The 13,846-nt window shown below is 36.4% G+C and overlaps 1 protein-coding gene across 3 annotated transcripts in view; it reads left to right on the top strand.

Moving 5' to 3' along the window:
• ACADL (acyl-CoA dehydrogenase long chain) overlaps positions 1-13,567 on the top strand; it is a 51,004-nt gene extending 37,437 nt beyond the window's left edge. For 2 of the 3 annotated variants that reach the window (XM_027965150.3, XM_027965149.3), the window contains one exon: positions 4,928-13,567. In XM_027965150.3, coding sequence (XP_027820951.1) covers positions 4,928-5,018 — 91 coding nt within the window. In that variant the 3' untranslated portion in view covers positions 5,019-13,567. The remainder of the gene's footprint in view (positions 1-4,927) is intronic. The other variant, XR_009599422.1, reaches the window with a different exon arrangement.
• Positions 13,568-13,846: the final 279 nt, after the last annotated feature.

The following is a 13,846-nucleotide window of genomic DNA, read 5'->3' as shown; positions in this document are numbered from 1 at the left end:
AAAATCTTTGCATTTTTCAACTGCCTATGGAGTGTGTTGAGGTAGCTAGAAACAACTTCATGTTGTCAGCTTACCACTAGGATTTAATCATTTTTTTAAAAAAGTGAATATAATACTTTAGTATACAAGATATTAAATATAAATAAATATATAATATACTAAAGCTTTATTTGAATCATTATTCAGAAGAATTAGTTTCACTTTTATAGTTGAATAGTATTTTACTATAATTGGTTATGTTTAGTTATTCAGATTTTTTTTTCTAGTTTTTTACTGTGACAGACAATGCTTCAATAAACACTTTCATACGTTTATCTTCAATACATGTGTTTTTTATCATAACAGGACAAAGTCCCAAAAGTAGTACTGCTAGTTCAAAAATATGCATATTTTACATTTTAATGCATTTCAAGATCATTTCCTCCAGTTTGAAGCAACTCATACTCAAATGAACAGAGACTGAAGATGACTTATCTTCTTAAGTTATGTGCTTAGTCATTTAGTTGTGTTTGACTCTTTGTGACCCCATGGATTATATAGCCTCCCAGGCTCTTCTGTCAATGGGATTCTCTAGGCAAGAATACTGGAGTGGGTAGCCATTCCCTTCTCCAGGGAATCTTTCTGACCCAAGGGATTGAACCCAAGTCTCCTGCGTTTCAGGCTTATTCTTCACTGTCTGAGTTACCAGGGAAGCCCTTAATTTGCACTGACTATCAATTATTTTGTTTTATTTTATTTTACTGTTGTTAAGAGCACTTAACATGAGATCCACCCTCTTCACAGAATTTTAAGTGCACCATACAGTATTGTGAATTCTAGGCACAGTGCTGTACAGCAGATCTCTGGAACTTATTCATCTTGCTTGACTGAAACTTTATGCCCATTGGTTAGTAACCTCCCGTTTCTCCTTCTCCTTAGTGCCTGGCAGCCACCATTCCTTTTTGAGGCTATGAATTTGACTACCTTAGATACCTCATATAGGTGGGATCAGATGGTATTTGTCTTTCTGTGACTGGCTAATTTCACTTAGCAGAATGTCCTCAAGGTTCATCCAGGTGGTGACACACTGCAGAATTTCCTTCTGCTTACAATTGAATAGCATTCCATTGTATACTACAGTTTCTTTATCCATTCTTCTGTCCATGGATGTACAGGTTGTTTCCACATCTTGGCTATTGTGAGTAATATCGCATTAAACAAGTGAGTGCTAGCATCACTTGGAGGCCTTGATTTCAATTCTTTTGTATAAATATCTAGAAGTGCAAGGTAGTTTTATTTAAATTTTTGAAGAACTTCTGTACTGTTTTCCATAGCAGCTGCTGTGCACCACTTTGCATGCTCTCTAACAGCAGTGTGCCAGTTTGCAATTTCTTCATGTCCTCGACAACATTTGCCTTTTGGCCTTTTAGCTAATAGACAGATGTGAGATGATATTTCATTGTGGTTGATTTACATTTTCCCTGGTGATTAGTGATACAGCATTTTTTCATATACTTGGTCATTTGTATATGTCTTTTGGTCATTTGTATGTCTTTGAAAATATCACTTTTTTTAAAATAAAAAAATACACATTACAGAAAAATTAACCTACATATGAAGTCAATAAAAAATCTGAAACTTTTTATTGTTTATTTAGCTCTAAAAACAAATCAAAGTGTTATTTTTTTCTAAGTAGAATTTGTATTTCCTTCAAATTAGAATAAATACAGCCTTTTTATTGTATTACACATGAATATTCTTGTTACCATTTCAAAGCAGTTCCAGTTTGTCAATAGGCAGCATCCTCTTCTATATTTCTTCCTCCATCTCCATAGTTTCTTCTTTCCCTTTTCTTGTAGTCTTTGCCTTAGTAATCCCTCCATGGCATTTCTCCTTATCATTATAGAAAATATATGTTTCCTCTTATTTGGCAATATTTTCAGCTTATATAATTTTCCCAAGGAAGTTTTTTTGCTATATAGAGAGAAGTCCAATTTAGTTTTGAATCTGAGAATGAGAATGCTGTGAGCTTCTAAAAGCTTCTTATAATATTAATCTAAATACAGAATATCTAAAAGGGAAACAGCATTAAACTAGTATTCAAACTTACTTTCAAATTTATCATTTTGGCAAGTATAACTGAAGACATTTTATTTGCTCATAGTCCTTAATAAGGAAAATAAACATTGTATTCAAGTTATATTAAGAACAGAAGCTCCAGCATAGATGTAATTTACTAATTTCCTGTAGCTACTGGGTAGCTCAGAAAGCTTTAATTACAGGGTATATATAATTTATAACTTTCTATAAAAACTCAACAAGTATTTTCCTTCCTTTAGAATGTAGGCATGAAGTAACTAACTTATTTCCTTTTCTTTATCAATTCTTGGACTTGGGTTTTGGTATATCCTTTCAGAACTACTTTCAAACAGGCCTTAAACAAAAGCAGATTTTTTTTTTTTAATCTTTGAATAGTCATGAAGTCAGAAGTTAACTGAGTTACGCTAGCAGAAATTAAAACATTGCTGGAATTTTTCCTGTGTGTTTTTATGCTTTAGTCACAATATTAACTCATCTTATTTATAATATTCACAGTGCTTAAGAAAGTAAAATAATAATGGGTATTTATATTTTTCTGCTTAACTGTGCTATTATAACTGCTTTTGGAAATGTAGACAATGTCGTGGTTCAATGTTTGTCTAGTTTAGTTCTGTTCCTAAGAATGGCATTTAGGTGAAGAAGAGTCAGCCATCTGCATGGTCCAGGATTAGAGTATAGCATAAATCTTGGTCTGTTTTCTCAGAGGCAATTCCGTCAGATCAGTAGCAAGCAAAAATGGTAACTTGATGACTTATTTGAAATTTCTGGTTTCAATTTGAGAGACATACTTCCTTTCAGGAGTAACAATCCCCTTCTTGGCCAGGTTCTTAGTTTGAAGACTGTATGAACTTTTAAACTAGACTACTTTTTTCTCTCCAAAGACAAAGGGAAAGAACTTTTCATAAGATGACAAAAGAGAGTAGTGGATAATATCAAAAAAGCTAATCAGATACATTAGGCAGTTTGTGAATGAAGTACACATATTTTGATATGATAGAAAAAATCATTATAGTTGTGTTTTCTATACGTTAAGGTTAAACTGTATTATTTGTGTGTTTGTAAACTCCGAGAGTTGGTGATGGACAGGGAGGCCTGGCATGCTGTGGTCCATGGGGTTGCGAAGAGTCAGACATGACTGAGTGACTAAACTGAACTTATGCCTGTTCATGTTGCTGAGTCTTGGTTTCACAGATCAGGGAGATGCTTTTTTGTTTTATTTATTTTTTTCCTGTTTGTAGAAAAATAAGTGATTTTAAGTGTGAGTCTTACTTCAGTCTTACTCATTCACCTTGGGGCTATGAGAACAGATGCTTAAGTTTTGCCATTTCAAGACCTGTTTGCTGGGAAGAACAGTGTGAGATAAAGAGCTTCATCCCTGTGTGGTTAAACATTCCTTCTGCTGCCATTCTGTGAATTTTAGTTGATGACTGAATTTAATTAATAACTTATAAAAGGCCTACTGGTCTCTGTCAATTACCTACTCCATTGGAACTTCTTTAATGTGAAAATAATGTGCCCAACTCGGTCCAAAAGGTCCAAAAGTATTGAAATTGCTGAAGTAGGCTGAAGTGCCAGATAGGTTCTCTAAATGAAAGTTCTGGATTGTGTGGGCAACAGTGGAATCTGTCTGAAAGAAAAAATATATTTGAAAACACAAATGTCTCTAGATTTCAAGTTTCATCAAAAAGTAGGTATTGAGACTCTAAAATTCCTTTGTAATACAGTAAATCAAATCAATAAATACTGAGTGCTCAAGTAAGGTACCATTGCAAGGTACCATGATGAACCAGGACGAGGAAAAGTTCAGAATTGATCATGTTCCCAGAGAGCCAGCACATTTAATTTGTCTCAAATTAAATTAAAAAAAAAAAAAAAACAGTTTAAGGCTTAGAAAAAAAGATGCCTTTAAATTTGGCTACTAGAAAACTTCAAAGCTCAATAACTAATCTTACATTTCTGGACCAATGAAAATATTGATACAATTAAAAAGATATTTGCCAAAGTGACAAGATACCTACCTTTTCATTCCAGGTTGCCAATGATCTATTATGTGACCATCAAATAGCAACCATTAATTAGTATATGTATGAACTTTTCAGCACCTCAGTTCCTTTACCTGCAAAATTAGTAATATTTACCCTCCTTAATTCCAGAGCTGAGAGGATAAAATGAGAAAAGATAAAAACAACTATATAGTGTTATGTTTGCTGTCATCACTATCAAAAGTTAACTCTTTTTTTTATGGCAGTGTGCTCAGTCACTCGGTATTTTTAACTCATACATTACTGGGGTGATTATTAATCATTTCCAAAAAGTAAGTTACTTGTTAACTTTGTGAAGTAATAATTTTCTGAAGCATCAATTTATACTGCTGATGGCAGCAGTATTGGTGAGACTGTAAAGGATGTTAGGAAATATGTATTTTTCTCTTTTTTTTTTTAATAAAACCAGTAGATTTCAACTTTGGGGGGAAAACATTAAAGGTAACAAGCTATTAATACATTGCATTCATTTCTAAATTTAAAATAGCACTTTTTAGGATCTTACTATATGTGCTGAATTTTACAAAATTAAAAGAAACATACTTAGAAATGTTATTTTGAATTTGTAATCTCTTCAAGCAAACTAAAACAAATCTATGCAAATGATCAATATCAGAATAGAATTTCATAATCATACCAATCTAGGGTGAATGTCATACAGAAAAAAAGTAATTTATGAAGAACTTTTATTGTTTGAATTTCATTAAATGAACACTGTAAAGTAATTAATAGTTACCTGGTGAGACAAAATTTATAATTTCTAATATCCTTTGTTGATTCCTTTAATCATCTTCTTATTTATCCAGAGCTTATGTGGATGCCCGTGTCCAGACAATCTATGGTGGTACCAATGAAATAATGAAGGAGCTGATTGCAAGAGAGATCATCCATGACTAGTAGACATCTGCCCACATCCTGGAATCCTATTACAGCTAATCTGGTTTTAAATCTACTCAAGATAAAATACAACACAGAAAGGGAGGGAACACTAACCAAGTTTTTATCTGTTCTCTCTATAGAGAAAGAAATCAAATGCTAATATAAGATTAACACAGTCAAGGGGAGAAATCTTTGAATCCAAAGATCATAAAGTTTCCCAATATAAGTTTTAAACTGTTAATTTTTTGCATAGCTAAATGGCAGAGATTCTCTGATTCTAGAAGCCTTAATGTTTCACTTATCTCTAAAATTCTAAAAGAGCATAAATGCTTTCAGTTCAGTTCAGTTGCTCAATCGTGTCCAACTCTTTGTGACCCCATGAATCGCAGCATGCCAGGCCTCCCTGTCCATCACCAACTCCCGGAGTTCACTCAGACTCAAACGTCCATCGAGTCAGTATAAATGCTTAGGTTTTTAAAATTGAGGCAGAAGTAATTTTTTATTATACTATTAAATTTTTTAAAGTACATTGATTTTGAAAATGAAGAATAAATATAATTGACAATGCAAAATAAGTTCCAAATTCCCCAGAACAGTGGTTTCAACCACCCTACCCCTAAACCTGTTTTTAAGTAATGAAGCACTTTCTTCAGTCCAAAGCTTATGCCAAGTCCATGTGAAATCTTGATGTGTGAAGCGCTGCTTAGGTTGAAGCAGGAAGCCTCCTACCTTAGGGCCTTAAAACCACTAGGACTCAGCTAAGCAAATCCCCACAAGAGAATTCCACTGGTTCCTTAAATCACTGACACCTGGGCTTTCAAGGGACTTCCATCCCAGTTTAATTGCTAGGAGAGCACACCATTATCCTTAATAGTTTCAAGATATTGGTATATTATATAGGTACCAAAACAGTGACTTTTATTTGCGAGCAGTATAATTTTTTAATTAACAGATTTATACTTTGTGTTGTCATCTATAAGCCAGGCTGTTAAATTGATGAAAACTATGATTTAAAAAATTGGCAAGATCCATAAGTGAATAAACAAGTTGTAATAAGGTAAGAAGTAAATAAACAATAATTTCAAATCATGATAAAGGTAATAAAGGAAGTATTTTAAATAGGAAAAAGAAATGACATTTAATTTAATTATTACCAAAAAATAGGCCATTAATTTGTAAACTGCCAGCATCATTTTAGTACTTGTTTTCATTTGCATGTATTGGTGAGACAGAGAATAAAGTAGTTTTTAAATGGAAATAAATAGATGTATTCTTGTTCAACTTAGAAAACCTCGATATTTTATTCGGTGTTGTGGGTATTAAACATTGTTTTTTGATGCAGTCATTACAACTGGGTACAGCAGAGAGAAAAGAGAATACTTTTATACCATTCTCTCCTAGTGTCTTACATAACTTTGATTTGCTCTTGGGTAGAACTTTGTATGATTGTCGACTTGAGTTCTTGCTCAGTAGATCTACAAAATGGGTGAAAATAAATTCTTATTAGGTATTACTGTATTTGTTGTTTTCACCTCACACCAACTGCCAGGAAACGATAGAGAATTAGATCAAACACCCCAGCCCAGCCCCAGCTCCCTTCCCAATCTTAAAGAAAACTAGATTTTAGGAATTAAACATCTGTACGATAAACAGTAAAGTAACCTAACAGGAAATGCCTACTATGTAGAGCTGGACAAACCTAGATTTGAATGATGACTGTTACCATTTAGCAGCTATTGGACCTTGGGCAAATTCTGAGTCAGGATTCTTTCAGGTACAAATGACAAGGAAATCCGATTCAGACTATTCTAAGCAAAAACTTGTGCTGGCTAAAATGAATTGTAGAGTAGTTCATATAATCTAAGGAACTGTAGGAACTTAAGGGCCTGATTCTGGAGTTTAGAACTGCCAGAACTTAGATTGTATCTGTTTATCTTTACGTTTCTTTACAAATTGGCCCAATGGACACTGCAGAGAAATTTCATTCCAGGGCCTGTAAAAATAACCTTGGGCTGCTCCTAGCCTACAAAGCTCAGCACAATGTCATTATAAAGTAGGGGGAAAGGTGTACTGTGTTTGACACTCATCAGGAACACAGACCAGGAGAAGCCATTCCTGACGCAGAGAGTCAGTTCGGTTCAGTTCAAAAAAGGTCCCATGCACGCATTGCTGCATCCCAGGAGCAGGTTCTTGTAATTTGTATTTATCAGAAAGTAAAAGGATTGTTAAGGTAGGATATTTCCTAGAATGATCCCTGAAATCTGTTTTTCTATTTCTGCAAATTCAGTCTTCTTTTGCACTCCCTCCAAAGAAGCAAGTGTTATATCATGAACTTAAACCATAAAGCAAAACAGGGAGCTCAGAGTGTGTGCCTTAGCTTTTTATTTAGTTTTCATTTCTTCAACAGCTAATCTTTGTATTTTGCTTGTGTGGCTGTAATTGTTGTCCCCCAGGGAAAGGAATTTAGCATCTGTATCTCACGCAGTGCTAAGTGCTCAAGAAATGATAAATAATAATAATACTCAAAAGAACAGACTGGACTGACACAGCAGGAAAGCCACACTGTGTAAATAATTAATGAGAATGAAAAAGCCTAGGTAATTTTGGGTTTTGGCTCAGATTTTTAAAATCATAATTATTGCCCTAAAATTATTTTTGCCCTTTGTTTCTTTAATGGTGTCCTTGAAAATGACACTATATAAAACAAGCTGTTTTGATTTGCTGTTTTAAAAAGCTAACAGCAAATCTTTACTAATCTAGTAATTTTAGTAGTTTCTTGCTCATAGTATAAGATTTCTAGGAGGCTGCTTTTTTCATATGTCAGTATTATTTTTGGCACACACAGCATTTATTTATTTGAAGTCATTGGAAAGATTTGACATTGAGGTGGAAGTCAACTGTAGGCCGATCTGTCTTATGCTTTATAATAAATGTTGAAAAGGAGTTCTCCTTTCAAATATCCTTTTTTGAAATCTCATTATCATGACAAATTTTAAGAAAAATTACATAAAAATTCAAGCACACTCAAAAAATTGTTAAAGTAGTGTAATGAGCCTCTAGCTTCAACATTTGCCAATGTATCACCCCTCCATTTTTTCAGTAATTTTAAAGTAAATCTTAGACATAATCTTATTTCACATACATATATACTTCAGAATGTGCGTCTGATTAAGTTTTTTAAATATATAACCACAAGGCCATGATCATAATTTAAAAACCTTAAAATATAGTTACAGATTAACAGTAAATTTTTCTGAGTTGTATCAAGAATGCCCTTTGTCGTTGGTTTGTTCAAATCAGGATCCATGCAAGGTCCACAGATTGCATTTTTGGTTTTGTCTTCTACATCTCTCACTTTCTGTCTCTTTCATGGTTTGGGTGAGCAGGGGTGTGGTTTGCTGTGCAACATGTGGGATCCTGTTTCCCTGACCAGTAATTGAACTGTGCCCCCTGCGGTGGAAGTTTACAGTCTTCACCACTGGCCTGCCAGGAAAGTCCCAAATACTAAGCACTAGTCTTTTTCTTTTTCTTTTTGTAACTTTTAAATTTTATTTATTTTTGGCCACACCATGTGCCTTGTTGGATTTCCATTCCCTGACCAGGGACTGAAATTGGGCCACAGCAGTGAAAGCCTGGAATCCTAAACCATTAGATCACCAGGGAACTCCCTCTTTTATAACAGTCCTTCCTTCTCTCTTTTTCATTCTTCCTTTTTACATTTTATTTTTTAATTAATATATAGCAAATTTGATTGTTTTGGTATACATAGCTATGATAAAATTGTCTTTTTTTGGTACTCTAAGTTTTAGCATGTATATAGATTTGTGCAACCACCACCATAATCAGGATACAGAACAGTTCTATTATACAGATACAGAACAGTTCTATTACACCAAAAAAAAAACTACTTCTGTCCCATTATAGTCACATCATTTCTGCACTTTTAACCCCTGGCATACATGCTTGCATGTTCAGTCTCTCAGTCTTGTCTGACTCTTTGCAAACCTTGGACTGTGGCCTGCCAGGCTCTTCTGTCCTCTTGCCATTCTGGCAAAAATACTGGAGTGGGTTGCAGTTTCCTCCTCCAGGAGATCTTCCTGACCCAGGAATCAAATCCACATCTCCTGTGACTCCGGCATTGGCAGGCAGCTTCTTTACCACTGAGCCACAGGGAAGACCTCTAACCCCTGACAACCATTGATATATTCATTCTTTTATTATATTTTTGTCATTCTGGGACTCATATAAATGGAATCATATAATATGTAACTTTTTAAGAATATCTTTGTCTTAGCAAAATGCATTTATGTTTCATTCATGTTGTGTGAATTAATACCTCATTCCTTTTTCAGTGCTAAATAGTAGTGCACTGTATGGATATACCACAGCTTATGTATTCATTCATTTTGATTGCTGAGGAATTTTGGAGTCACAAAGGTAAATGTATGTTTAGCTTTATAAGAAATTGTAGAGTTATTTTCCCAGAATTCTTGTGTGACTTTGCCTTCCATGTATCTTCTTTGGTGAATTGTTCAGATCTTTTGCCCATTTTTAGTTGGGTTGTTTGTTAACATCAAGCTTCAAGAGTTCTTTATATGTTCTAATAGAGTACATCATGAGAAGTGCTGGGCTGGAGGAAGCACAAGCTGGAATCAAGATTGCTGGGAGAAATATCAATAACCTCAGATATGCAGATGACACCACCCATCTGGCAAAAAGTGAAGAAGAACTAAAGAGCTTCTTGATGAAAGTGAAAGAGGAGAGTGAAAAAGTTGGCTTAAAGCTCAGCATTCAGAAACCTAAGATCATGGCATCCAGTCTCATCACTTCATGGCAAGTATATGGGGAAACAGTGGAAACAGTGGCTGACTTTATTTTTCTGGGCTCCACACTCTGCAGATGGCGATTGCAGCCATGAAATTAAAAGACACTTACTCCTTGGAAGGAAAGTTATGACCAACCTAGATAGCATATTGAAAAGCAGAGATATTACTTTGTCAACAAAGGTCCATCTAGTCAAGGCTATGGTTTTCCCAGTGGTCATGTATGGATGTGAGAGTTGGACTGTGAAGAAAGCTGAGCACCGAAGAATTGATGCTTTTGAACTGTGGTGTTGGAGAAAACTCTTGAGAGTCCCTTGGACTGCAAGGAGATCCAACCAGTCCATACTATAGGAGATCAGTCATGGATGTTCATTGGAAAGAATGATGTTGAAGCTGAAACTCCAATACTTTGGCCACCTCATGTGAAGAACTAACTCATTTGAAAAGACCCTGATGATGGGAAAGATTGAGGGCAGGAGAAAACGGGGATGACAGAGGATGAGATGGTTGGATGGCATCACCAACTCAGTGGACATGGGTTTGGGTGAACTCTGGGAGTTGGTGATGGACAGGGAGGCCTGGCGTACTGCGGTTCATGGGGTCGCAAAGAGTCGGACACGACTGAGCGACTGAACTGAACTAAACTGAATACTGTCAAGCACCAGGCAAATTCAGGCTGACAGATTCAGCCAGTAAAGAAACAATGAGCCCTTTACATACTCAGTTTTTTGCTTACATAGAGAATGCAAAAATAAATAGCCAAAGGTGCCAGCCCTCTGTGGCCTTTACACACGATGACACAAACAGAAAGAGGCCAGATGACTGCGGTGAGAAGGATGGGACGCTCCTGTAGAGGATTCCATTCCAGCATGCTGCTAATCAAGTTTACAGCTGCAGGTGTGCTTTATGGATGGTGAGGCAGAAAGCCTCAGACTCCACCAAAATCTGGAAACAGTGAGACCTGGCCCATGACAGGCCCCCTCACTTGGAGAGCAAGTGAGAAACAACATTGTAGCAGCACATCCGGTGTCTCCCGTGCTCTCCTGTACCAGGAGGTTCACAAGGCCTTATGGCATTCTGTCACAGCTCAGCTGCTGTCCAGGCATTGCCTCTGTGGTCTGCGTGGAAACATGCAAGGTTGTCAGGCTCTGGCTGTACTCCTAGAGATGCAAGTCCTTTCCCAGATATGTGATTTGTAAATATTCTCTCCCTATCTGTAGCTAGTTCCTTCACTCTTGTAATAGTGGGTTTCATAGAGCAAAAGTTTTTAATTTTGATGAATTCTGATGTATCAGTTTTTTTCTTTTCTAGATTACACATTTAGTATACCTAAGAACTCTGCTCAAACTCAAGTCATAAAGTTTTTCTCCTGTTTTCTATTAGAAATCTTATACTTTATGTTGTTCACTTAGATCTATGTTCAATTCAGTAATGTTTTTAGGGGTGAGATGTCAAGGTACATTTTTAGTTTTTGTATATAGATGGATAGGTGACTAAAACTAGCCCATGAGAATGAATTTCAGCAGCTAGTTTTAGTCACATGCCTATCTCTGAACCAATGATTGTGCCAAAGGAAATGGACTGCCTTACTTGGCTTAAACAAATTGGAGCCTACTTTGGAACATGGAAATAGAAGCAGATTCACTCAGAGCTCATGAACTGGGAGGAGGGCTGCATATGAACATGAAAAACAAGAAAATGTTAGGAAAGGAAAATTATGGAATAAAGAGCCTCTTTTTTTAAGATCAGTGACTGAAGACTGTCACATCTCCAATGAGATATGGTTTCATTTGTTGGTGCCATTTAATTTTTTTTTTTTTGACTTGACTTTTGTACTGGAAAGCTTTAATATTCATCCATACACATATCTCCTTTCTGGGCACATGAGAGGTTTCTACTTCCTGGTTCCATTGTAATTGTGTGACTAGTTCTTGCCAATGGATTGTGAATGAAAGTGAGGTATGTGTCTTACCCTGTGGCAGCAACTGTAGAGATGTTGTAGGGGTGACATATGATCAAAGCATAGAGTAAAGATAAAACTTATGGAAGGCAAGTGTTCTGAAAATTTACCTGGCCTACAACAGACTTTGTGTGAGATACAGATAAACTTTTTGTGCATTGCTGCTGCTGCTGCTGCTGCTAAGTCACTTCAGTTGTGTCCCACTCTGTGTGACCCCATAGATGGCAGCCCACCAGGTTCCCCCATCCCTGGGATTCTCCAGGCAAGAACACTGGAGTGGGTTGCCATTTCCTTCTCCAATGCATGAAACTGAAAAGTGAATTGACTGCAATTTGGGAACTGTTTGTTATTGTATTGTAACTTGCTCATAACCCGCCATGACTGGTACAACATCCATTTGTTCTTATATGTTGTATGTAATAGAGGATATAAAACTGCTGTTACAATATATAACACCTCAGTGATCCCAAGAAACTGCCATGATATGCACACTTCATATGAAATGAGTCAGAATATTGGGATAGTTTTTCAGCTGTAGTGAGTTCTGACCGGTATTTCTGGATATGCTTGTTTAGTGTAAAGACCTATGAGATTAGTGTCTGAAAACAACACTTCGATCATTTCACTTCCTTATGCAAAACTCTTCAGTGGTTCAACTATTACCTGCAGAATAACTTTACATCCTTTACTTAAACGTCCGTATTTTGGTCTTAATCGACCTTTGCAGACTTGTATCAATTAAAAAGAATAATGAACACAGCCACGGAGCCTGAAAGGGGAATGTAGTTCAAATCTCTTGTCAGTTTGTTTGACACTGAGCAAACTCCAGGAGATAGTGAGGAACAGGGAAGACTGATGTGCTGCAGTCCATCGGGTCGCAAAGAGTAGGACATGACTGTCACAAGAGGTGGCAATGTGTTCAAAGTGAAGTGAAGTGAAGTGAAGTCGCTCAGTCGTGTCCGACTCTTTGCGATCCTGTGGACTGTAGCCTGCCAGGCTCCTCTGTCCATGGGATTCTCCAGGCAAGAATACTGGAGTGGGTTACCATTTCCTTCTCCAGGGGATCTTCCCAACCCAGGGATTGAACCTGAGTCTCCTGCATTGGAGGCAGACACTTTGACCTCTGAGCCACCAGGAAGTGTTCAAGGTTAGCTGTATTTTCTAGTCTCCCATGCAACTAGATACGAACACATTTGTAGAATTGTTGAGAGGAACATCAGGGAAGTCACCTTAGAGCCCCAGTTTGCTGTCTATCCCTTTCTTGCCTGCTGCTTGAGAAATAAATATGATGACTGGAGTGCCAGTAGCCCTCAGGCAACATGAAGTCACTTTGAGAATGGAAGCCAGGGTTGAGAATGGCAGAAGAGAATAATAGGAAGGAACCTTCATTCCTGGTTATCTTGTGGAGCTGAAACATCAGCTCTGGGCTGTCTCTCAACTTTGAAAAAAAAAAAACAAAACATGTTTCAGAGATTTAACCTGATGGTCCGATGGCTAAGACACTGCACTCCCAATGCAAGGGGTCCAGGTTTGATCCCTTGTTAGGGAACTAGATCCCACATGTGTCAACTAAAGATGCCATGTGCCACAACTAAAACCTGGTGCAGTCAAATAAATAAGTAAATGTTTTAGGAAAACAAAACATGTTTCATTAACTGTTAAGATGCACTATTATATATTATTAAGAAAAAACCCACTGCCAATCATTCTTGTTCTATTGCTTTGTTATTGTATTGCTGTGAAAAAATGTGTCAGAATCAATAAAATATAACAAGGAGTTTTAATTGTGTTTTTAAGCCATCAATTATTTGGAGCTTTCAAATGCATTTCACACATAACTGATGTAGGCTAGTTTTTAATTTTTCTGCCTGTCTAGATTTTGGACTTAAAACTCCTTGAGATTTCTGGGTCACAACCTTCATCAGAAAGCCCTTGTTTTAAAAATCAACTTTATTGAAGTATAATTCTCATACAATGAAATGTACCTATTTTTAAGTATACATTTTGATGAGTTTTGGCCAATGCATGTACCTATTTGACTTCCATCATGATCAAGATAGAGT

Source organism: Ovis aries, chromosome 2 (assembly GCF_016772045.2).
Source record: "Ovis aries strain OAR_USU_Benz2616 breed Rambouillet chromosome 2, ARS-UI_Ramb_v3.0, whole genome shotgun sequence".
NCBI lineage: Eukaryota > Metazoa > Chordata > Mammalia > Artiodactyla > Bovidae > Ovis > Ovis aries.
The sequence above is the reverse complement of the archived record's forward strand: the minus strand, read 5'-3'. Positions and strand labels throughout refer to the sequence as shown.